The sequence below is a fragment of the Pseudorca crassidens genome, chromosome 9 (genome assembly GCF_039906515.1).
Source record: "Pseudorca crassidens isolate mPseCra1 chromosome 9, mPseCra1.hap1, whole genome shotgun sequence".
In the NCBI taxonomy this organism is placed as follows: Eukaryota; Metazoa; Chordata; class Mammalia; order Artiodactyla; family Delphinidae; genus Pseudorca; species Pseudorca crassidens.
In genome coordinates this window covers 79810448-79837005 of record NC_090304.1, presented here as the reverse complement: position 1 = coordinate 79837005, position 26558 = coordinate 79810448, and the positions used below count along the sequence as shown (strand labels likewise).

General features: G+C 36.6%; 1 protein-coding gene across 1 annotated transcript; it reads left to right on the top strand.

Moving 5' to 3' along the window:
* The first annotated feature begins 15732 nt into the window (after positions 1–15732).
* Positions 15733–23318, top strand: LOC137230796 (stromelysin-1-like). Its single transcript, XM_067750847.1, has 10 exons — positions 15733–15916; positions 16686–16930; positions 17021–17169; positions 17295–17420; positions 17802–17966; positions 18153–18297; positions 19184–19317; positions 19833–19992; positions 21880–21983; positions 22916–23318. Exons 1-10 carry the CDS (start codon positions 15806–15808, stop codon positions 23014–23016), a joined length of 1440 nt encoding a protein of 479 aa, XP_067606948.1. The 5' UTR covers positions 15733–15805; the 3' UTR covers positions 23017–23318.
* Positions 23319–26558: the final 3240 nt, after the last annotated feature.

Here is a 26558-nt window from a genome sequence, read left to right as displayed (position 1 = left end):
ATAATGAAAGAAATGTTGAGAAACACTGCTCTAGGTGTCACCAAAGAAAGAGAACCAACATTTATGGACAGGCTGTTGATGTGCCAGGCATAGTGCTGAGCAGTTTCATGCATCATCTGTTTTAATCCTTCAAATGGTCACTTATGGTTGGGGAAAACGAACTTAAATACCTTGCCCAAAGCCACACAATTGGTAGGTAACATAGCTGAAGTTTGAGGCCAAGTCTGTTTCCAAAGCTTTGCTCTTCCTGTTAAACCCAGCTTCAAAGTCAAACCAGTTCAGAGTTATCTGAGTCATTATCTCTACCCTTAGGCACTTACTTTGTTGTTGGAAAGCCCAGGAAAATAGACAATTGACTAACAATACATGTGTGTATATCATCACGTTGTCTCTACCTTGGGATGTACACATAGGACATCTGCTTCCTGTTGCATTTGTCTTATTTTATAGTTGTTTGAGGGAGAACCATTTGCTGGGGGAAGAAAAGGGACAAGAAAAAGGAGCCACTGCTACAATTACCTTCCCTATTTCCTCCCTCTACTTCTCTGGGCTGCACCCAGTGTGATCGACCTCACTGCCAAACCCTATACATTCCATGTTTTCACCAGTATTCTGCACCTTCCCCCTTGGGAGGAATGTCATGGGGTTAGGGAACCCACTGACACAATTGTGGGCTGAGAACTAGTTTGGAAGGCAGTGGGTTTCTAACCAGTTACTCCAACAATCTGCCTTATGGACAGCCATGTAGCAGTTCCATGTAGCGTCAAGTTCCAGCTGATTCTGGAAGAAGGGGGGAGAAGACTCTAAGAGCCATCTCCACCATCAACACGAGCACTTCTCCAGCCTGTTTGTGCTTCTTTGCTGGGTGTAGATGCACTTCTGGTTGAAAACACTTAGGCTAACTTTTCTCCTATATGGAAAAAGTTAGCTGGTCTAGACCAACCATGGCATGACCAACATAAAGAGACAGTGTAAAAGGAGAAGGCAAAGAATGAACATTTATGGAGTTCTCATCATAGGAAAGTAGGTGCTTTAATGGATTATGTCATTTATTCTTTACAAAACTTCAGTACTATTCCCATTTTACATATAAAGAAACTGAGGCATGGGAAAGTTAACTTGTCTAAGTCCATACCACTGAGTAGGGTGACTCTAAACATTATGCTTTTCAGAGGTGCTCTGGGCCAATTCCTGGGAGCCTTGGCAACAAAGGCACCTTCACAGCAGGACAATGGCCAGACCAAGGCAGGGAAGAGATGTACAGAAGGTGAGTCTCCAGAGAGAAGACCAGTACTGCCGCTGCCCTGAGGATCCAGGTTCACCTACAACATTCCCAGGACTGTCTGGTTACTTCTGGCCCCTACAATGGCAAAGGGGACAACCTGACTTTAACTAAAAAGATTGAGGGTATTATAGTATCATTTTTATAGTGTTTGCAGTAGTAAGTTACCCATAAAAAGATAGAAATCTGAAGAAAAATCAAAGTGATATGGGACAAAATAATGTATATTGTAGCAATAAGTCAGGAAAGAGTCAGGAGAACTCCCAGAGGTCTTATTAGGCAATTCATTTCCCTTTTCCAGACTCCCATTTCTTCATCCATAAAAGGAGAGGTTTAACTAGCTGAAATTTTCTTCCTGCATGAACAGACTATTGGTGAAGAGGTCAGCTAAGGGATTTCTTTATATATTTGGGGAACATTTCTCCTTCTTGGTCCTTACTGATGACCATGTTTTGATTTGCCTCTGTACCTCAAGCATGACAACAACCAGCTGAAGGTGATTAAATCAGGGATATACCTTAGAATGTGCTAGTGTTTGTCAAGAAGGAAACAATATAATAGAGCTTTAGATACTTTTGGAAGATTTGGGTTATAAAATCTGCCTTTTAATAAGGAAACTCAGTGCAAGTCCTCCCTTGTGAGGAACTCTGATCTAGGCTACTTTCTGCACTTTCATAGATATGCTCGTTTTCACCTAAAGCATTGCCAATGACCCCTTGATTATCACTTCACTCAGTGTGTCCCCTGGAAGCCATGTCTCTGATGGGACTCGGCTTCTATCCTGGGCCTAGATCATAATCTTATTGTAGCTCCTTCTACCACAGGAGCTTGGTCTGGGCATGTAGCTGATCTCCCTTTCTCACCCTCATTACCAGCCTCTTTTAAATGTCTTACATAAGAGTGCAGTAAAGGAAGGAAGATACCAAATCACTGAATCTTTAAGGTGTGTCAGGCACTAGGCTATATAATTTCCCCACTAGACTATATAAATTCCCCTGTAATTCTTATAACAACTCTTGAGATAGCTGCTATTATTGTTCCAATTTTACAAATGAAGAAATTAAGTCTTAAAGAGATGACAATGATTGCTCAAGGTCATAAAGTGATGGAGCTAAGATTCTAAAGCAGATCAACTTGACCCTAGACCCTCAATTTACGACCACTGACTGCAATGTTCTCTGTCCAAAGGGACCCAAATTACCCATTTGAGACATTTGATAAGCAAAAACCCAGAGACCATTAAAATTGGGGTGTCACTTTCTATTTTTAGCAACCTGACAGTGAGGACATTCTTTCACTTCCTTTGTATCTTGGGAAGCTTTAACCATGCATCTTACATCCTATACTTTCTAGACTGCTTGAAAGTCTTCCAAGAACCAGATTCTTTCCTGTTGTGGATAAGAACAGTTCTGTATGCTTTCAGAGAGGTTTAGGAGCACAATCTCTTGTGTAATGATTGCTCCCATAAAGGAAGTTTACTACTGATGTCTTTAGGCCCTATTCTCCAACTAGATTCATTCACATATATTTATTGAGCACCTACTAATTTTAAGGTAGTTTTAGGCACAAGGAATACAATGGAGGGCAACACTGACTGTCCCTGTTCTCACTGGGCATTGTTCTGCTGTTGGAGAACCAACCCCTCCCATATTTTCTAATAAATCCCATTTTCCATGATTTATAGCCAAACTGTCATACTCCTCTTATAATTCTCTAGTTAAATTCAATATTTGAAATTACCTTACAATTCTTCTATATTATCTTCCTCTTCATAAATCCTAGAGTCACATCTGGTTGCAAACTTACAGTGCATGACGTTGTCCTTTGAGGCCAAGGGGAGAAGAATAAATATTAATGAGCACCTGTAATATGTGCTGTACTTATTACACATCGCTTCATTTAATCATCATAAAAGCATGAGGAGGTAAAAGTTATCATTCCCATTTTCAAATGAAATACCTAAAAATCCTAGAGGTTAAATCACAGAGCTTGAAAAAAGCAGAGTATGGAGGTAGATACCAGGTGCAATGAAGACGACCCCCTTTCCTTCCTACTTAAGAAGGAAATCATTCACCTTGAAGCCCCAGACTCAGGAAAATCCTGGGGAGCAGCCAGCATTTCCCAGGCCTTGAAGGTGGGTCAGAGTAATGACTGAATCATAACACACTGTTTTGTGCACCCCCCACCCCCCAGACTCTTCACATAGAATCAGAAGGGAGCCCTATTGCTTGCATTTCTGTCTTTGTAATTTATTCCTTGAGTCTTAAATGTTTTCAGTCTTCAAACATTCTCTATTGACTGAAAGACAGATTCTGTGTTAATGGGACCATTAGGGAGGAGGCTGAGCTGATCAGGAGGCAGATAGATTCCAGAGGCAAACTTTTGCTACCTCCCAAAGTTGAAGTGTTGACCTTCATGCTACCAACGTTTTTGTCTTTAACATTTATTGCATTAACCAGTTTTATCTCTAAAAGTACTAGTTGAAAACTGCTTCCGGAGGCTATTTGCTTTTAGTATGGTTTTTTGATGTTGTTGTTTTATTTTTATTTATTTATTCATTCATTTATATATGTATGTATTTATTTATTTACTTACTTATTTATTTTTGCCAAAGAGGAATGTAAGAAAAAAATGTCTGGGAAGAAGAAATTTTCCTCTACTTTTCTAGATTCTTCTGGCTGGTCTAAAAATTAAATTGACATGAGACAGATTAACAGGAGAAAAATCAAGCAAAAGTTTAATGACATCTATATATGTGAGAGATTCAGGAAGAAAACTGAGTAACTCTCCCAAATGGCCAAAACCCTTGCCTTAAAAAAGCATCAGTGTGCATTTGAGTTATAAACACAGAGCGCCAACAGAAACCTTTCCACATAAAATAATGTATTAATAAATATATTTTTTCCAGAGGTACTTGGTAAACTTTTATAGCCTTGAGGTGGAAACAACTCCAATGACAAAAATGAAAGTCAATAGGAACTTCATAGAAGATAAAATCCAGGAAATGCAGCAGTTCTTGGGGCTAAAAGTGACTGGGCAACTGGACACATCTACTCTGGACATGATGCACAGACCTCGATGTGGAGTCCCCGATGTTCATAATTTCAGAGTAATGCCAGGGAGGCCAGTCTAGAAGAACCGTTTTATCACCTACAGGTATAACATCATAGACAAGTATTTTTCTAATTTCTCCCACGTCTACAGGAAGCTTTCCTCAATTGTTAACACTATTCCTGTGTAATAGTGTCTCTAGAGGGAGGATTGTTCACTCAATGGATTTGTTGGGCTTGTAAGTCCAGAGCAGAGTAGAAAGGCTGTAAATAAAAGGAGAATAAAGCTGAATCTATGGTAAATAAGAGGCAAGAGAAAATTTTATAGACTACTTAGATGAATAAATGCAGAAGTCTGGGAGCAGGGGCAAAAAGCATAAGCTTCTACAAATGTAAATCCTTCCTAATGATGACCTGTAAATCATAAATGAGTAGAAATCAAGTTAGATTCTGTTTAAGGACTAAGGTGTCCAAGGATACCTATTTCTGTAGCTAATGAAGCAAGTTTTTCTCATCTGGTCTATTGATTTATGAAACACTTCATTCTCAAATGATGTTAGCAGAAATGAAGTATTGTAATAAGACAAAATTAACACATGGTTTCCATGTATGTTTGTTTCTTTTGTTCTGCTGGTAAAGAATTAGCAACTACACTCCTGACATGAAGGCTGAGGATGTTGACTATGCCTTCCAGAAAGATTTTCAAGTATGGAGTGATGTGACCCCACTGAAATTCAGAAAGATTAATGCAGGCAAGGCTGACATCGTGATACAATTTGCATTTGGAGGTAGAGAACTTGGACTTAACTCATCTGTTTCATTTGGCATGACCTATAGCATGTACAGATGTACTTTCTTTTTCTTTTAATAAGCACATGGAGACTTCAGTTCTTTTGATGGCAGAGGGGGAATCTTAGCCCATGCTCTTGGACCTGGACCTGGTATTGGAGGAGATGCACATTTTGATGAGGCTGAAATCTGGACTAAAAGCTACAAATGTAGTTTCCCCAAACCCCAAAACAATAGGAAAATCCTAACAAATTCTAAATTATATCTTGTTTTTGAAAGGCTACATTCTAAGAAATGATTATAAGATAAGAAAACTTCTTCTGATTAAAATTTTTGCCACTAAATAAAAATTTAACACTGTTTCAATTTCACTGTCTCTAAATGGAGCATATTGGACTAGATTATTTTAAAGGTCAGTTCTAAGAATCTATGAAGATAAACTAATTTATTAGTATAAATTCAGGAACCTTAAGAACCATAGTATGGAAAGAAAAAAGCCATTATTTAGGGAATCAGTTTTTGGCAGTACAATCCATAAACTTGAGCAAACACAGATACTAATTCTGTGTATGCCAACAATCCTAGGATAGAGGTGATCATTTTCATGATTCATTGTATGCTGACAATCTCTTAGTTTCATAGTGACACATAAAGATGAAATTATATTATAGAGAATTTAGAGATCCTTATAAAGAAACACAAGTTTATAAGGTCACGTAGTCTCTTGTGATTCTGGGATAAAATTTTCAGAATGCCCAATTGATCATTTAGCAATGATCTTTTTAAAGATCAATGTAAATACCTGTGTGTATTTACAGAGGAGCTATAATTCATCATCCATCCCAGACAGTTAGGGGATGAGGGTAACTAGTATCCCCTGTTATTTAGAGAAGTCACTATCCACCAGAAAATTCAAACCATCATATCAGAAGCCTTCCTAATCTTTCTATTAGAAATTCTAGATTATATGACTGACTCATGTGGAAAGTAAATGAAGAGAAAGTCATCAAGAATATGCTCTACTTAGCATTCCCCCATCTCTTGTTGATATTGCATACATTGGATGGAGATATTTTTATAGACCAGAAAGGCTATTTGTTTTAGTCTGACACGTGGCCTAAGCTTATGAAATCCTTGATTGAGAAGTGAACTTTTTCATTATCAAAAGACAAATGATGTAGGATTAGGTCCTTGCTGAGCCTCAAATCCTTAGTAGAGATGTTAAATTTGTCTAAATTTTATCCAAGGGTATTTGGGGTTTGTAATCTCTTCATCTGACAGGAGAAACTTATTCTGATTAGTCTCAACTAATCTACTGTTGATTCCTTCTATCATATTTTAAAATTTCAGTTATTGTATTCTTCAGTTCTGTTTGGTTTTTATTTTCTAATTCTTTGTTGAAATTCATACTGTTTTCAACCATTCTTCTTTCGAGTTTAGTGAACATTTTATGACCATTGCCTAGAACTCTTTATTGGATAGATAGCTTATCTTCACTTTTTAAAAGATATTGTTACTTTGTTTGGAACATTTTCCTCTGTCTCCTCATTTTGCCTATTTCTTTGTATTTACTTCTATGTATTAGGTAGGTCAGTTGAATTTCCAGATCTTGGAAAAGTGGTGTTATGTAGGGCATGTCCTATGGGGGTAAGCAATATGTTCCCCTCTGTTTATTAAAGCTATATGCTGTAGAAGTGTGCCCTAATTGAGTTGTGTGCCCCCTTCTTTTGTGGCTGGCCCAACTACAGTGTGCACACTGGAAGGTGGAGCTGGCCCAAATGGCTGCTAGGTCCTGTCTCAGGCAGTGGCTGTGGGCCTGCTAGAGGGTGGAACCATGTCCCTGTGGAGCTAGCTGCACAAGCTGGGGTCCATGGGCCCTCTGGGCTGGTGTCAGCCCACGGGTGCGCAGGGGTAGGACAGACATTTTTATTGCTATTTTAAGAATAAAGAAAAAAGGACACAGAGAAGGTAAATAATTTGTTTGGTGTCACAGACCTAGTAAGTCCATATTAAGATTCTAACTGCGGACTGTTTCACCCAAACTCAAGCTGTTTCTACTATCCCACTTTGATTCTATTGACTGATAATCTTTCAACTAATAAGGAGCATGATCTGATACAATTTGGCTCAACTATTAGGGGCAAGATAAAAGAGTTAATAAATTATCAACAGCAAAAAATCTTACTCTAATTCTGTGCTTTTTTGGAGCAGTCAAGTTGACAATAAAATATCTTGAGGGAGATGTGAATATAAGTAAGGGTGGAAATTTGAGAAGTTTTTCCACTTTTCCTCTAAATTCATGACTTGGAACAGTATGTTGCAATCTTATAATTGCATAAAATATGATTTTCAGAGGAAGGACGGATTGTGAAACATGTTTGGGGCCACAAAGGTACTGAATTGTGTGTTTATGCTTAGAACCTTAGAGTTGGATTTTTTAATGAGCACTTAGGAATTCATGGCTAGCAAGATTTTTACTAATGTTTTCTGGAATTGGAGTTTTGACCAACCTTGCTGACTGAGGATACTTTGGATTTTTTAATCTCAATAACACATAATCACTGCTCATAGACGTTTGTCCTAACTGGGTTGCATATGGACAGCACAAGTGAAAGATAATTGACAGGAAAGACTGGACTTAGAAAGAGGAGAGGGAAGTCAGAACATCAGAAATTCATGATAGGAGGCCCTAATATTGAAGACTATGAGACATACACTGGCATAATAGACATATCCAGTATTTAGTTTTTGAAAATATGAATATTTGAGAGAGAAAATTTTTGGAAAGGGTTAGGTCCAGGCTAAGATGGTGTTATAAATAAATGAAATGCAGAGATTGAATTTAGTCTGAAGACATTACAAACTCTTGTTTCTATTTGATTTATAGGTTTTGACTGAACAACATGTGCATCATCTCTGCTACTTACTGTGTATGTGAACTTGAACAAATGTTTTAACTTTTCTGAACTCCATTTTTTCATCTGTGAACTGAGGATACTGATATTTACCTTGTAATGTAGGTGTAAAGATTACACATAATATAACATGCTGGGTTCATAGTAGATAATCAATATATAGTGGCTTTCTCCTTTCTTAAAAGAGAGTTCTGATACATACCTGTTTGACAATACTACACACTCTGAGAAGAGTAAGAGACACTAATTACCTAAAAGTATATAAAATAATGAAAGTTCAGAATCTTTTTTTCCATTATTCTAATGGTATAGCTTTAATGGAGAGTAAGCTGGCACACCAACACCTGGTCTCTAGGTTTATGTGAGTTAGCTCTGCCTTGGTACATATCCAACTCTAATTTAGTTATACAATACAATTTCATTTTGTCCTTCCTACATAATATGACCCATCCAAAAATATATGTCAACATTAACAAATCATGACTCATAAGAAGGTGAAGTGTCTCAGCCATGGCAAAGCAGTGCGTAGGATCATTACACAGATTTGTCAGGGCAATGAGTATCAATGGTTACAGATATTTGACCTAACCCTCAGAATAAAGCACTTATAAATTCCAGAATTTAAGCAAAAAATATATGGATAACAAAGAAAAAGTAATTCAGCCAAGTGTAAATACCCCAAACTTTCATCTATTTCAGAGGTGCATAAGGCATGGAGTAGAGACTTTTCCAGTGAGAGACTGAATAGACAAACAGACAATGATTGTACTATATATAAAAATAGAACTTTGACCCACAACCTGTAGCAACTTGCCCAGGAAACCAATCTCCTTATCTTCAATAAACAACCCAGGAAGCCAGCTTGTTGTAAGTGGAGGAAGCTAGATTGATATCTCTAGTGACAATCCAGGATGCTAAACAATAACTTCTGTGACAATCAATCTAAAATGGCTAAGATTTTCTGAGAAACTGATGAGCTTATTTTTGTCTCATTACCAACTGAGGATCCAATTGGATTTTCTAACCAATTTCACAGGATACGCACTTCTAGTTAGCCCACCTACAGCATCCCCAGATCAATAGCTTTCAATCAGGATATACACAAAACGTTCCCTTTTCCCCACTGTAATGTTTCCCATGTGTCTATCTGCTTTGAGTCTCTGCGAAAACACACGTTTTGGTGGCTGACTCCCTTGCTACAGCAAGCTCTGGATAAATAGCAATTGCTTGGTCGCATTTGGTTGGTCTTTGTTTTTTTCCACACCAGGGAGAGACCTGCCAAGTCACAAAGAAAGGAACTCAATCTCAACTGTAGATGAGCTAGTTTCAATTCTTCCCATTTTGCAAGATTATTGGCATCCATGCCTTTTTAATCCTTCCTGTCCCTTTTCTGTCTGTGTCATCTCTTTCCATTCTCAATTCTTTTTACTTATATCTGCAATCCTTCAGATTCCCCTTACAGCTCACTTAGATAATTATAATAAACCAGTCAACTTTACCTTATTTTTATTCTAATCCACCTCAATCACTACTGCTGGATAAATCTCATAGAAACAAGGTTCCAATGTTTTCACTTATCTTACAAAAAACATTAAATGGGAAAATTTTCAGTCTAAGAAAACAAATGGCCTCAATCAAAATCCCAGCAAGTTATTTTTTGGGTATAACAAACTAATACTAAAGTTTATATGGAGAGGCAGAAGATCCAGAATAGCCAACACAGTGTTGAAGGAGAACAATTTGCTACAGTAATCAACTCAGTGTGGTATGGGCAAAAGAATAGACAAATAGATCAATGAAACAGAATAGAGAGCCCACATACAGATTCGCATAAATATAGTCAACTGATCTTTGACAAAGGATCAAAGGCAATGCAATGGAGCAAAGATAGTGTTTTCAACAAATGGTGCTGGGACAACTGGACATGCACATGGAAAAAACTGAATTGAGATACAGTCTTACACTCTTCACAAAAATTAGCTCAAAATGAATTACAGACCTAAATGTAAAACACAACACTATATATAATTAGAAAATTATATATATGTATATTTAATAGTTCTTTGAAAAAAAGAAGACGCTGGCTAGTAGCCACTGAAGTAGTCTTTTCCAAACTTGCACTACAGCACATAAAATGCAAGGAAAAAAAGAAGTTATAACATTGAAAACAAAGTTGCTGTTTTAGAATACATTTTCCCACTGTTTATAAGGACAGAGAAGTTATATTGGATAAAACAAAAGATTGCTTATCTGTGTTTACCATATGAAACCTCAGGAACTTATGGTCATTTGAGAGAACTAAAAATATATTTTTTTCCTCAAATGTCTGATCAGAGACAAGGACATTTATTTTTCTATGAATGAGAAAACACTGAAGCCACATCTCTATCGGATGGTTGTTGATTCTGGAAGAGAGAAAATAAATTGTGACCGTAGAGTTGCATACCCATCCAAGATATCTTCCATAAGAGAGGTTAACAAAAGAGATGCTCAGATATGGTAGAATCAGTAAATTTCTCCTGAACCACCCTTGGAAAATTACATAAAGACATACAATTGCCAACTGACTCAAAATGAACAATTCCAGAATGCATAGTTCAGGCTCTAAAAAGTTTAACAGAGCTATCTTTTCTCGGTTTGTTTGCAGTTTTCTAACTGAAAGGTGACTTAGGTGGATTTGGCAGTATGGGGTTATGCTTGGTCCATGCTGCTTCTCACACTTACTTCTCTTCTGCTTCTACTCTAATCATCATATGAGAAAAAGTGTTTCTCAAGCAACATTTTATATCCTACAATCAGATGAAATATACTGCCCATTGGAGTACCACTAAAAACTTTGTTTGCAAAATTGAAATAATTATGCCAAGAATATTACAAAATGCTCTCCTTCTTTCCATAAAATCAGAGTTGCCTGGAGTCACATAATGGCCATTGTCATTGCCAAGGAATTTGAATATGGATTTCAACACATTTACCACTCCTGTTGAGTGATCTGAGTCATTAGGCTTTTATAAATGAAAAAGATAGTCATTCCACGTGCAAGTATTATCTGTTCTCAATTCCCTATTTCTACTGTAGTTCACATTCCAACTAAAATGTTTGAATGTTTCTGTGGAAAACAGACATAAAAATTAGCATATATGATCTTATTTCAACCATGAAAAATGTACATTTTAAAAAACCCATAGGCAACATGTTTTATTTTATAATGCAGAGGGAATATATCACCTTATTAGTACTTATTTTTGGCTGGTGAGATTCAGTTTTGTGGAAAAAAAATAGATAACATTTTATAAATTTTCCATGATCAGCATGATGTAAAAATGTATACACAGGTATTAAAAAATCAAAAGTACAGTAAAGTGTTAACAGTGTTTTTCTCCTAGCAACTTGAATGTAAATGATTTATTTTCCTCTAACTTTTTTATATTTTAAATTTTCTAGAGTAAAAATACAAAATTTTATTGAAATGTAAGAAATTTAATTGAATGTATTTTGTAGAAACATGGCTTTCCATCACCAACAAAATCAACTAAACATCTACAGTAATTCCCCTTACATACTAACGAGTTCCATTCCGAGAGTGCGTTCATAAGTCCAACTTATTCATAAGTCCAACAAAGTTAGCCTAGGTACCCAACTAACACAGCCAGCTATATAGTACTGTACTGTAATAGGTTTATAATTCTTTTCACACAAATAATACATAAAAATCAAACAAACACAAAAAATAAAGAAAACATTTTTAATCTTACAGTACAGTACCTTGGAAAGTACGGTAGTACAGTACAACAGCTGGCATAAAGGGGCTGGCTTCGACTGAATGGGCAAGAAGAGTTACTGACTGGAGGAGGGAGAGGAAGTGGGAGATGGTAGAGCTGAAAGATGGTCAGCAATAGGAGACGGAGGGCAAGCTGAAATTTCACTCACGCCGGACGTTGATGGAACGCACGTTCGCATCGTTGAAAGTTTGCAGCCTGAAGGTTCATATGTAGGGGACTTGCTGTAAAATAAATTAAATAAACTAAACATATTAGCTGCAGGCTAATGGCCTTCCACGATGGGCTTCAATCTGTCTTCCATAACTTTATTTTTCATTTTTCATTATTCCCCTTCACACATTTTTCACTTCAATAAAAAATTAACCCTTTGCCATTTTACATATAGACTAAATTTTCTTGACTCTGTATGGTTGTTTATCCTGTTCCTGGATTTTCCTCTATGTCCAAATCATTTCAGGCTTCACTTATTTGTGGCTTTACCTTGGGCTTTTTCTAAACTAAACAGCTTTCCTTCTGCATATTTCCTGTACAGCTTCTTTCTTTATTTCTTATAAAATCTTATGCAGAGGTCATCTCCTCTACTAGATTATACCCTTTTCTCCTGTATTCATTCTTTCATTCTGTCATCTCATCCTTCCTTCTTTCCTATTTTTAAGTAGTTAATTTGGTCACTTTTTTTCTATATTTCTCTTTTAAATATTATCTCCAAATCTACAGTCTTACTTTGTTTATTCTGAAGGATTTAAGACTCAGACACTTGAGAAATTAATGAATAGCTAAAAGAATGATATATCAGCTGGAGGTAACAACGATCATGTGTTATCTCATCTGATTAGTCATGGTGAATCATAATAAATAGGAAGACAAAAGTGAAAAGTTATGAGACAAAATGTTACTTGGACTAACTGCCTGCTTTTGAATCTAAGTTGGGATCAGATTTAAGTTTACTTCTAGACCTCTGATCCCTGGAGGTTAGATTTATAAAAGCACTCATTCTGACCCTTGTATATATTTCACCATATGACAAATGATTGTTCTGTGGAACAGTCATTTTCCTTCCTGTGCAGAAAAAAACCATTTTTTCCCCTAGTGTTCATAACTCCCCTCTACATTTGATGTATTGGGTTAGCCAAAAATTTCGACAGAAAAACCCGAACGAACTTTTTGGCCAAGCCAATATTTACTCTTTCTTACTCTTTTTCCTTCTTTTTTTCCTTATTTCCCTTTCCCTTTCTCTTTCCCTTCCCTCTTCCTTCCTCCATTTTGTCTTTCCTTCCTCTTTCCTTCCTTCCTCTTCCCTCCCTTCCTTCCTCCACTCAGTTACTCTGTAATTTGCCTATTCCTTTGCATTAATCTGTTCCCTTTTAAAATTTAATCCACAAAATTCAAACTATCTCATTCATTGTCAGAAAATTCCTTGATTCCAGTCTTAGTTTGGGTGTTCAATAGATATAGGAGTAAGGATTTTAAATATATAAGTCTTTTATTTATTCTCTTATTAGAGAGACAAGATGATAGCTTGAAACTTTTTCTATGAAAATAAAATAAAATAAATCAGTTATTAGGGTATTTAGTAAATATGACATGTAAGATCTGGGAATTTAGATATGCATCATTTGTGAAAGTTTTGACTTTTCATTTACCTCTTTGACTTTTGCTGTGAGCCTTTCATTCATAATTAATATATTAATTAATTCTCTACCCAATTTTGAGGTTCCTGCTGTATGCAAGGCCCCACCCTAAGTATTAGGAGTACAGAAATAAATGGGAAACAGTCTCTACCCTCAAGAATTTACAGTAATATGGGGAGGCAGATAAGTAAACCATTAAACTACAGTTCAGTATGAAAAATCAGGCAGGTACAGATACTGTTAAGAAATAAGTAATGAACTCTTCCTGGGGCTCAAGGAAGACCTCTCAGAGAAGTCTGTTTTAAAAGATGACAAAGTTCTGCATTGGAAAACTTGTGTTTTTCTCAGGAAAAATATGGCCTCTTTTGTCAATCACTTTTGAACAGTTGGGAAAATAAACATAAAATCTGTCAAGTTTCCCTCTAAATTTAAAAAATGTTTTATAAATTATGCTAGCAGTGAAAATTTACAAAGAAAAACCCTTAACTTAGAAGGAATTGACAATTGTGGATGTCACAGCTCTTCTGCTTTTAATTTCTCACTACCTTTTCTGCCTGACTTCATTGTTTCTTCCTGGAATTCGTATCTGGTGCAAGCCTTTACCACTCCAACCCCCTTAGCTTCCCTGACATCAGTGTAAACAAGTATTTTACCCTTATCTCAGTCAAAATGAAACAAGACACTAAGGAATATAGAACTCTAGTTTTGAGTGTCTTTGAACAGAATCTAGCCTAAAAATGGATGCTTAAATGTACCATATAACCCCCTGCCAAGTGGTCATTAGGCATCTGGAAACCTGCAGCTACAGGTTACAACCACTGAGGAATTCTATTACATCTTCTATAAATATTGAGTGAAACATCTCCAATATTTCTTTAAAAATGCACAAAAAGTAAAGCAAAAAAGGAAAATGCAAAAGGGATGCAAGTGGGAGAAATCAAAACGTACACTTATTAAATGTTCATTAAATGCACATTTTTATTCATCATTTTATTTAATTCTCACTCCCAGGATATTCTGCTCTTTAGTAAACAAATAGGCAAGCAAACAAAGAAAAAAATAAAATGTGGTGATAAATAAAAGTTTGTGCACTTAGTAAATGTTTAATAAGTGTAAGTTTTTCTTCCTCCCACTTGCATCCCTTTTGAATTTCTTTTTTAATTTATTTTTCTAAGGATATAGGAAGTGAGGTTGGTGGGGAGATAGGTGGGTGGCAGGTGGCAGGAGGATTGTATGTAAAGTGTTTAACAAAGTTTCTTCCTCTGGGAAGGTTTAGGATCTTCCTTACAAGCATTTATTTCACACAAGTGATGTGAGCAGCACTCCAGTTGACAAAGAAAAAGAAAGAAAAGTTAGGAAAGGGAAGGGAAGGAAAAGAAAAAGGAAAAAAAGGAGGAGAAGAGAAGAGAAAAATGATAAGCAAGGGACAAGAATTTAGGATGGCTTGTTTTTAACTTTAAAATATCTACAAATTTGAATTTAGGGAGGAAGAAAAGAGATTGAAAGAGAATAAGAAAAGAATAGAAGATAAGACAGAGGAGAATTTCAGTCTAAAGAACAAAGTAATTCATATCAATTCTTTGAGTATTTGTGGAGTAGCTATTACAGGTCCATCACCCATTAATAAATTGGGTACAGAATTAAGACCAACCAAAAGAAAATGGATATGTGTCCTTCTTCCTCAAAATCTTGAGGAATGAGCATCCTTCCCATGAGCATCTCCTCCTCAAGGACTAAAAAGTCCAAGCAGAATGTGACAGTAGGTATTTCAAATCAAGGTTCAAAAAGTGAATTTCCCTTTCAATTTTATTCTAGATAGTATTTTTTCTGTTTTTACAGAATTTAATAGTATAGACTGTAGCTATTTATGTACAGATTTGCATTTACTTATATCTTATTACATTTGATTTTAAGTGTGTTCTTCTTAAAATAAAATTACATTTAAAAGTTCTACAGAATTCTGACTTTTTTACCATGTCAGCCTACTTCTCAAATCCACAAACATAAACTACCTAGTAAATCCCAGTCACTTTTTTTTTTCCAGAATAAAAAAAATGCCCCAGTTTTCTTCTTACCAAGACAGGAAGAGTTTCCTGGAGATTAATCACTCTTTTGACTTGCAAAATTGGAAAGGTTGAGAGAAATTAGTAAAGTAGGTTGTATCATCCTATTTTGGATCTGGAATTTTTGGAAATGGGCCTGCTGCCATTCATAGGAAAACAATCATGAGTCAAGCTGTGTGTGGGTGATCTAAACAAACATTGTCACCCTATAAAAGTCGGACTCTAGACCGTTAATCTAGAAGAAGATACACGGAGAGCAAGGCATTAAGACAACAGAGAGCTGTGAAAAGTCAATGGAAATGAGGAATCTTCCAGTTCTGCTGTTGCTATCTGTGGCAGTTTGCTCAGCCTATCCATTGGACAGAGCTGCAAAGGACGAGGATGACAGCATGAACCTTGTTCAGGTAATTAAGGGAGCCAGCCCTCATGCTCCCTGACAGGGCAAAGTGGAAACCCTCTCTGCTTTCTATTTATAAAACTCACAGAATTGTTTGAACTTAATGTATAGGAAGTTCAAAGGCAGAGAGTTATAGAGTGTTGTACGTGGTGAGGGTCTCAGTATCATCTATTTGGACTCCTCTTTTTATGCCAGAGAAACAAAAGCCAGAGATATTAGGTAATTTCCTAAGATCAAAGCCACCTTACTAGCAGCACTGCTTAAGACACATGATTAACAAGTGGAGAGTATATGAAATATATCTTGCTTTGGGACTTCTGTAGGCATTTTAATCCAATATAAAGTTAGATGGATATTTTTATTGCTGGTGTCATGTTTAGACATAGAGATTTGTCTAAGTTGTTTTCTTAAGCCAGGTCCTTGTGAGAAGCATAAAGTGGAAAATTGAATAAATGTAGCTGAAATATACAATTACGCACAAGGAAGTTTGTTTTGTTTTTCTCCATTAAGTTCCCTGGATAATTATCTTGGTTTTCCAGTTCATTGCAATTTTCATTGCTTTGGTAGTAAAATAAGCTGCAGAGATATTCTGTTACAAAGATAAAACGAAAGTGAGGAGGAGTCTGCAATTGAAGAATTAAACAAATATGACACTTACTTTGATTTCAATAAACTAGAGGAATATTTCATAGATTAAGTGAGCAACTGTACAAGTTTACCATAAACCACTAAAAATCATAAGAATGACCTAAAAACTATACTTATGTTTCTGCTAGCAATACCTCGAAAACTACTACAACCTTGAAAAGGATGTGAAACAGTTTGTTAGAAGAAAGGACAGTGGTCCTGTTGTTAAAAAAATACAAGAAATGCAGAGGTTCCTGGGGTTGGAGGTGACGGGGAAGCTGGACTCTGACACTCTGGAGGTGATACGCAAGCCCAGATGTGGGATTCCTGACGTTGGTCACTTCAGCACCTTTCCTGGCATGCCCAAGTGGAGGAAAACTCACCTCACTTACAGGTAATGGGTCCAAAGAGATTTTGACATAATACTGAGATTTATAAATCACTATCACAGGAGAAATAGTATCTTCAATTTTTTTTCATACAGGATTGTGAATTATACACTGGATTTGCCAAGAGATGCTGTTGATTCTGCCATTGAGAAAGCTCTGACAGTCTGGGAGAAGGTGACTCCATTAACATTCTCCAGGATCAATGAAGGAGAGGCAGACATAATGATCATTTTTGCAGTTCGAGGTAAAAAACAGAAACAAGAAAAAAAAAACCCATGCAAAATTTTATCTGTTGTTGTTTCATTAGAAAAGATCCCAGAGAGATCCTAATTACTAATCTTGCCAATAATTTTTTTTTTTCTCTCTTAGAACATGGAGACTTTAGCCCTTTTGATGGACCTGGAAATGTTTTGGCTCACGCCTATGCACCTGGGTCAGGGATTGATGGAGATGTTCACTTTGATGATGATGAAAAATGGACAAAGGATACATCAGGTTAGTTATACATCTCTCAGAATGATTTCAGTGTGGATTTTTGTTTTAACTTGGAGAACTCTTAATAGCTAAGAATACTGAAGAAATGGGGTGTTATGGATTTCCCAATGGGTCAAGAATCAGCAGAATCAGGCTGGAGATGGGAGTAATTGGATACGGCTGGTACTTTGTCCCAGAGATTGATTTCAAGAATGAGCCTTGAAAAACACTTGGCTTTCCATTAAGTGTACTCAGTCAATTGATCAATTAACCAAAACAAAAAAAAGAGGGGGTGAAGCACTGTGTGCTTCCAGGAAGTAAACAGATATAATACACAGCTGATCTGTGTAATGTACATGTATTTAAGGAATGAGTAACTATTACTTATGATTTCTTAAATAGGGATCAATTTATTCCTCGTTGCTGCCCATGAACTTGGCCATTCCCTGGGTCTCCAACACTCGACCAACAGGGAAGCTTTGATGTATCCAGTCTACAACACATTCACAGACCTGGCTCGGTTCCACCTTTCTCAAGATGATGTGAATGGCATTCAGTCCCTGTATGGTGAGTGATGCTGGAAAAATTAGGTATTGTAACTTTGCAATGATGGTCTTCAGGAAAGCTTCAAAATGCTGCATAAAGCATTTGTAATTTAACTCAAAGCACTTTGAGAATGTTTGGAAAGGATATAAATTGACAGAAGACTCACATTTCTTCTAATGTTTGCATCCTCATATCTGTTCCCTTTAGGACCTCCCACAGCTTCTCGAGATGACCCTGTGGTGCCCACAGAATCTGTGCCTCCAGAACCTGGCACACCAGCCACATGTGATCCTGCTTTGTCCTTTGATGCAGTCAGCACTCTGAGGGGAGAAACTCTGTTCTTTAAAGACAGGTCAGACCAGAAAACTATATTTTCCTATCTATTCTTTCTATGTATCTATACAATGCTTAGAGAGGAAAACAAACAGAAACTTGATAAGGATTTTTAAATATTTAAAACAAAAAATTTTGCTCTGAACTTGGAATCTTTCTGATGCTTCACTTTCCATATTTTCCTAAAATTGTCAAGTTCATTTTCAAAGACTTAAGATGATTTGATTTTAACCCTGTAATTGTCATTCCCAAATGTTATAAGTTACAGTTGCTTTTCAAAAGTCACAATTAGAATCAGAATTTTATCTTTACTTCCTTTAAAAATGATACCAGGATACCATTACATTTAATCAATTAATTTACTCACTGCTGGATAAATATGCACATGATAAAACTGCACAAGTGGAAAGAAAGTTAAAAGAAAGTCATCACCACATCATTGACTCTCAGTTCCTCACTTCTCCCTATCTTCATCCATAGTGATGAACTCTTAAATATCCTTCCAGAATTGTTCTGTGTATATATAAAAATATACTTACATGCATGTATACATACACACACATCTGCCTATCTTTTTGAAAATATAAACGATGGTATAATATATATACTGTTTTGCATGAATTGTAGGTATTTAAAGGTTACAGTCAGCTGATTAATTTGCATTGTAAGATAACTTTCCTTTCACAGAAGACATTACTCTGGAATCCTATGGCAACAGGTCCAGTGCAATCTTCTGGAAAAAAAGGAAAGATTTTTCCCCAGTGACAACATGCCTGATTTCTGTCTGTCATTGAGCCTACAGGATGTGGGAATGGGGGAAGATGGGTGAGACAGGACAATGAAGAAAATATGCTGAAAGGTGAAAGACTTCTTTCAATTTTCATTTCTTTTTACATGTTTTTCAGACATTTTTGGCGCAAATCCTTCAGGACATTTGAACCTGAATTTCATTTGATCTCTTCGTTTTGGCCATCTCTTCCTTCAGGCATAGATGCTGCATATGAAGTTATTAGCAAAGACAGCGTTTTCATTTTTAAAGGTAATTGTTATATAATAATTTCTTTAACTTGCTGAAATAAAGCCTCTCACTGGAAAACTGATTAAGACTTTAACTGGGAAATTGCCCAGAGTTGTAAATTCCCTCATTTGGTCTGTGTTCATTCATTCAAGCTGCAAATTTTTGTTTAATGTCTATTTTGAGCTGGTGACTAAATCTAAAATTCTGGCTTCCTTTTTTTTTTCTGTTTTTGCGGTACACGGGCGTCTCACTGTTGCGGCCTCTCCCTTTGCGGAACACAGGCTCCGGATGCGCAGGCTCAGTGGCCATGGCTCACAGGCCTTGCCGCTCCGCGGCATGTGGGATCTTCCCGGACCGGGGCACGAACCCGTGTCCCCTGTATTGGCAGGCGGACTCTCAACCACTGCGCCACCAGGGTAGCCCCCTGGCTTCCTTTATACTATGAAAATCAAAGGTGCTAAGAAGTATTTCTAAAACCAAAGGTATCTGTTATAGATTCAATGTGATTGTGATTTTTTTTTAAAAAAAAAACACAGGAAATCAGTTCTGGGCCATCAGAGGAAACGAGGTGTCAGCAGGTTACCCAAGAGACATCCATACCCTGGGTTTTCCTTCAACAATAAGGAAAATAGATGCAGCCTTTTCTGATGAGGAAAGGAAGAAAACATACTTCTTTGTAGAGGACAAATACTGGAGGTAAAATTTGATTGGAATGACTTTGTATGATCCTAATTAGGGAAATTATTTTCTTTCTCTAAGGAAATCCCCCGCCTTACTCTTAGACCTGAGTCCCTCACAGTAGGAGTGGTGGGGCTTTAGACAACTGTGGGGAAGTGCTTACTTTCAAATATAGCAGTGCCTGATAACAGGCATTTCTTAAGCTCTCCTGTTTTGAGTCCCATGTACAATAAGCTGGAGCTTCCCTTTGTGCTGTAGCCCCATCCGCCTGGAGTGTGCTCCTTTCTCCTCCACCTACACAAACCCTGCCCATCCTCCAAGTCCTGGCTCAAGTCCCACTACTTCCATGAAGCTTTCCCTGCTGCATTCCAAACCCAACTGGGCTTTTCTTTTTTGAAAGAAGCCCTGCAAATCCAGGCCACGGGGAAATCATTCCTTTCCCTTTGTCTTATAGTCCACTCATTGTTAGTGTTTGTCTTGATTTCCCAACTGTACTATGTGATTCTCAAGGGCTTCCCTTAGCCTAACCCATTCATTACCTCTGCCTAAGAGGATGACAGGCAATAACAGTCTAGCTGTATAGGGCTCTCAGAGGGGCTAATTCTTGAGCTATCTGCCCAGACTCTGAGATCTGGGTGGACCAACCAAGGTCCAGCCAACAATCAAAGATGCACTTACTGTGCTTTGCTTCTTGTTCCAATCCCTTTTCATAGGAGACTGCCATAGGAAATCCAGATGTGCAGGGTAGGGACAACATATATGTACAAAGTATGATAGAGAACTTCAAATTTGTATTTTAGATGAATGATTGAATTCATTTTATGTTCATATCTTTGTGATAGAAGGATGATTAAGATTCTTTCTGTCCAGACCTAAGAAATATGGTAACAAACAGCATCTGCTAGATCAGGATGTTACCTCTGTTTCTGGTAGAGATTTTATTTTATTTTATTTTATTTTTATTTATTTTTTTAACATCTTTATTGGGGTATAATTACTTTACAATGGTGTGTTAGTTTCTGCTTTATAACAAAGTGAATCAGTTATACATATACATATGTTCCCATATCTCTTCCCTCTTGCGTCTCCCTCCCTCCCACCCTCCCTATCCCACCCCTCCAGGCTGTCACAAAGCACCGAGCCAATATCCCTGTGCCACGTGGCTGCTTCCCACTAGCTATCTACCTTACTACGTTTGTTAGTGTGTATATGTCCATGACTCTCTCTCGCCCCGTCACAGCTCACCCTTCCCCCTCCCCATAACCTCAAGTCCGTTCTCTAGGAGGTCTGCGTCTTTATTCCTGCCTTACCCCTAGGTTCTTCATGACATTTTTTTTTCTTAAATTCCATATATATGTGTTAGCATACTGTATTTGTCTTTTTCTTTCTGACTTACTTCACTGTGTATGACAGACTCTAGGTCTATCCACCTCATTACAAATAGCTCAATTTCGTTTCTTTTTATGGCTGAGTAATATTCCATTGTATATATGTGCCACATCTTCTAATTGGTTCAGCCACTATGGAGAACAGTATGGAGGTTCCTTAAAAAACTACAAATAGAACTACCATATGACCCAGCAATCCCACTACTGGGCATATACCCTGAGAAAACCGAAATTCAAAAAGAGTCATGTACCAAAATGTTCATCGCAGCTCTATTTACAATAGCCCGGAGATGGAAACAACCTAAGTGCCCATCATCGGATATCTGGTAGAGATTTTAAAAGCTAAGTTTGCAGTACCATTAAAGTCACACATTTCTGTAGCACTAAACATGTCTGACATTTATTTGCAGTACTTGGAAAGTTTGTTAGAATTCCTCATTAAACCTAACATGATTTACGAATTTTGGTAACATGACCTCCATGCAATGCTGAGCTTTGTTTCTTTTACTCGGTGCAGATTTGATGAGAAGAGACAATCCATGGAGCCAGGCTTTCCCAAGCAAATAGTGGAAGACTTCCCAGGGGTTGACCTAGAGGTGGATGCTGTTTTTGAAGCATTTGGTAAGAGGACACTTATTTTGTTGGCAGTGGGGCACTTGAAACAGTCTATAGTATCAAAGGGAAGAGGAAAATTGAAATAATATTTCATAACAGTTTTCTTTAACCAGGATCCTCCTCTCAACCCTAAATTTCAACTTATGAATTTCATATCAATTATATGACTACCTCATATAATAAGCTATATAAAAATTACCTCAAGTGGTATGGCCAAGTTTACCACTGACCAGCTGGCTTTCTCTATCCCGCTGCTGCTACTAATTCCCAGGGAGATTTTCTCTGTCTTTCCTGAGTAGTCAGTCAGTTGCCAATATTTAAATTTCCATGAGCCCAAAGTCTAAAAAAAGATTTTTTTTCCTCCTCAGGGATAGATGGGTGGAGGGATAGATGATCTTTATTGAAAGGTAATCTAAGCACCATGATGGCAGAGCCATAAAGGATCATCAGGCTCTGAAAGAGTCCCTGTGCCTCTCTGAGGCCAGAAATACCCCTCAGGCTGCCTCATGAGGAAAAGGGAGGAGGAGTATTGGGAAAGAAAAGCTTAAAGATACCACAGTTTCCAAAGATTCAGAGAATTTTATCTGACTGAAAGCAGAATAACCTAATAACTCAGAGCATGATTTTGCTGTCAGACAGAGCTGAAGTTGAGTGCCATCTCCATTCTTTCCTTGTTGAATGACCTTGGACAAGCATCTAAATTTGTCTGAACCTCAACTTCCTCATCTGTAAAATGGAGTTAGATATACATGCCTCTTAGGATTGTTGCAGAAATAAATGAAAAAACATCATGTAAAATGTTTAACATAGTCCCTGCCAAGTAGTATAATTCTATAAACACTTTCAGCTTTTAGGTGTCTATTATTATGAGTTTTGTACTTTGCCAAATTTATTTATTGGAAAAAATATCTCACTATTTCCCCCGTCTGTATTTGCAGGGTTTTACTATTTCTTCAATGGATCTTTGCAGTTGGAGTTTGACCCAAATGCAAAGAAAGTGACACATGTTTTGAAGAGTAACAGCTGGTTGAATTGTTAGGAGAGATGCTTAGAAGGCATAACATGGGAATTCTAAATGAAGCTGATAACTCTTCACCTAAGTCTCTGTGAATTGAAATGGTTCATTTTCTCCTGTGTGTGCAGTGACTGAGAATGAGAGTGTGAGCTGGTGTGTCTTGCCCATTAGCTTCACAAATTACAGGGCATTCAAATGGGCTGTGTGTTTGCACTTTGCTCACATGGGGTAGCCTCCCACCGGGATGGAAGAAGCACTTCTGCAACAGACAAGTGACTTTATATAGAATATTTTCTTATTATTTAATAAAGAGGAGTTGTCAGTTATTTTATTTTATTGTTCTGTTTGTTTCAAGGACTAGTTGTCCTCACAATCTTGGGCGCATTGTGGACTGAGCAGGAAACAGTAGAGGTGGCAGGATTAGGATCTCCACAGCTGGAGCCTCACAATGGCCTCATCCAGAAATGGAAACAATCTGCCACTTGCCCTCCCCAGGTACCCTACAAAAGAGATGCTATTTCCACCAACCAGGCATCATATGTGTTCCTGACATACCTAAGGAGAAAGATCTAGGGAAGTTGTCACCTTATAGGGCAGTCCCTGAAAAAAGTTGTGAAGCAGAATCCTATAATTATAGCAAATCACCTAGTTCACACACTTCATTATTCAGGTGGGGAAATAAACCTGTTGTTCATCTCTTGCTTTTACTTATATATTCTATAAATGGAGTCCCTTTCCCTGCCCTAGCAAACAAATGTGCTCATATTCCCCCTATTCACACATGAAAATATCCTCCTGTACTCATTTTGTATCTGTCCATGCCCACAAGCCCATGGACAACTGCATATCCTAAAATTGGTTTGTCACTCCTAAGTAATAAATGTAACATGGTATCTGCTACACAGTAAGAGCTCATTCATGCTGTAAATTATTAATTCATTTGAGAATAATCTTTTAATCATATTCCATGTGTCAAGCATTGTGCTAGGTTGTGGGCATAGGAGCCTGAGAAAATGGACACAGTCCCTGCCTCACTGAGGTTATAATCCAGCAAGAAAGAATATAAGCAAATAGTGACAAACATGAACATGTAAGTGTAATTTTAGTAAGAGTTATAAAGGAAAAAAATTAGGCTTATTTGATAGAATAATAGGAGGATCTACTTTGATCTAGGTGGTTTTAGAAGAAGTTTTGGGGGAATGGCATTGGAGAAGGTTTTGAAGGAAGACGTGAAAACTAGGTGAGAAGATGATGGTTTGGACTAAAGTGGTCACAGTGGAGAGTCAGAGACAGGAATACATTTTATATATATATATATATATATATATATATATATATATATATATATATAAAATGATTGACAACAGAACTCTATGATGGCTTAGATATGGAGTTTAAGAGAGGAAAAGTTGCCAGAATAATTCCCAGATAGCTTCCTTGAGCATAAGGGTTGATGGGGGAAGACCTGAAGAGAAGCAGGTTTGTGAGGAAAGGACAAGAGTTAGGATGAATTGCTCAGTTTTGCCAATTTTTGAAATGTCTGGGAGATTTCCAAATAAGACCATGAGGTAAGATAGTCTAGAACTCAAAAGAGAAGATATAGTAATTATGTTTGGTGATGGATGTTAATTAAACTTATTGTGATAATTATTTTGCAATGTATACATATAGCAAATCATTATGCTGTACACCCAAAAATAATACAATGCTATATGTCAATTATATCTCAATATTTTTAAAAGAGAGAGAAGATATAAACATATGGGATTTTTCGGCATTTAGATTGTTCTTAAAACCATGAGTATAAGACACACCATATGAGAGATTTTAAGATGGAATCTAATAAATAACAATATTTTGCAGGGGATTGAACATTTCTTTATTTTAAAAATTAACTAAATTATTTGGTTTATTTTTTTTTGATAGGTACTATGTAGCCACAGCACAAATTCAAAAAGTAAAAAACATTTTGTATAAAAAGTTAATTTTCCTCACACCCATTTCATCACTATTTAATTCCTTTCCTCAGAGCAGCCAAGTAGATTTCTAGGAATCCTTTCAGAGCTATTTTATACATATACAAACAGTAATATTATATTATCTTTTTAAGTTAAAATGGTAGCATGTAAATTTACACTGCTCTGCTCTTTGCTATTTTCACTTACTATAGTTTGGCAACAATTCCACATTAGTACATGTGGAATTTGCTTCACTCTTTCACTGGCTCCATTCTATGAAATAAATATATAATTTATTTATTCAGTCTCCTATTGGTCACTAAATTAGTGATTAAATAAATGTATACATCAAAGAAATAAAATTTAAAAATTAAAATAATAAATTAAATATATTTAAAATAAAAATATATTAAAATAATTTAATAATATTTAAAACATATACTTGAAAAATATATACTTGAAAAATATATAATATACTTGAAATAAAAATAATGAAAAGTAAGTCAAAAAAAATTATATCAGTATTATTTTCAGTATTCAGTAGGTTACTTAAAATATTTTATTGTTATTCCCAATGATACAATGAATATCCTTAAACACACTTGCATATCTGTCGAAGCTTAAATTTCTAAGTCTGAGCAGAGATGGAGGAGCAGGGAAACTCGTTTGGATTCTCCAGTGTGTGGGCCATTGGATGCTATTTACAACAGCAGTATTGGTGGAGTGGTGGAGTTGAATTCTGATTGAAGTGAATTGAAATGTTGATGCCAGGATACTTTTGGCTACAGGTAGCAAAAAGTTCCAACTGGCTTAAAAATAAAAGAGTTTATCAAAAAGACAAAAGATAAGTGTTGGTGAGGATGTGGATAAAAGGGAATCCTGGTGCACTGTTGGTAGGAGTGTAAATTGGTACAGCCACTATGGAGAACAGTACAGCAATTCCTCAAAAAAGTTAAAAATAGAACGACCATATGATCCAACAATACAACTTCTGGGTGTATATCCAGAGGAATGAAATCAGATTCTTGAAGAGATAGCTGCATTCCCATCTTCACTACAACATTACAATAACCAGGACATGGAAACAACGTAAGTGTCTGTTAATGGATGAATGGATAAAGAAATGGGGCATGTATATAAATGGATCATTATTAGCCCTAGTGAAAAAAAAAAAAAAGGAAAATCCTACCATTTGCAACAACATGGATGAAACTTGAGGCCATTATGCTAAGTGCAATAAGCCAGACACAGAAAGGTTAAAACTGCATAATTTCACTGATACATGAAATTAAAAAAAAAAAAGACAAATTCATAAAATCAAAGAGTGGAATGGTGATAGGGGCTAGGTGGGTAGAGGAAATAGGGAGTTTTTGGTCAAAGCTTACAAATTTTCAGTTGTATAGGGAAGTAAGTTCTGGAGATCTCACGTAAAGGACGGTGACCAGAGTTAGTAATACTGTACTGTATACCTGAAATATGCTGAGAGTAGATCTTGTGTTCTCAACACCTAAAAAAAAAAAAAAAAAAAAAAAAATTATGTGAGGTGATGGATGTGTTAATTAGTTTGATTATGGTAATCATTTCATAATGTATAGGTATAGCAAAACA

What these genes read in the sequence shown, in the direction of transcription:
- LOC137230796 (XM_067750847.1), top strand. Translation starts at nt 15,806, where the DNA reads ATGGAAATGAGGAATCTTCCAGTTCTGCTGTTGCTATCTGTGGCAGTT. An exon ending in ATGGACAAAGGATACATCAG is followed by an intron (nt 17,421 to 17,801) that starts GTTAGTTATACA and finishes TTTCTTAAATAG; the next exon opens with GGATCAATTTATTCCTCGTT. An exon ending in GTAGAGGACAAATACTGGAG is followed by an intron (nt 19,993 to 21,879) that starts GTAAAATTTGAT and finishes TACTCGGTGCAG; the next exon opens with ATTTGATGAGAAGAGACAAT.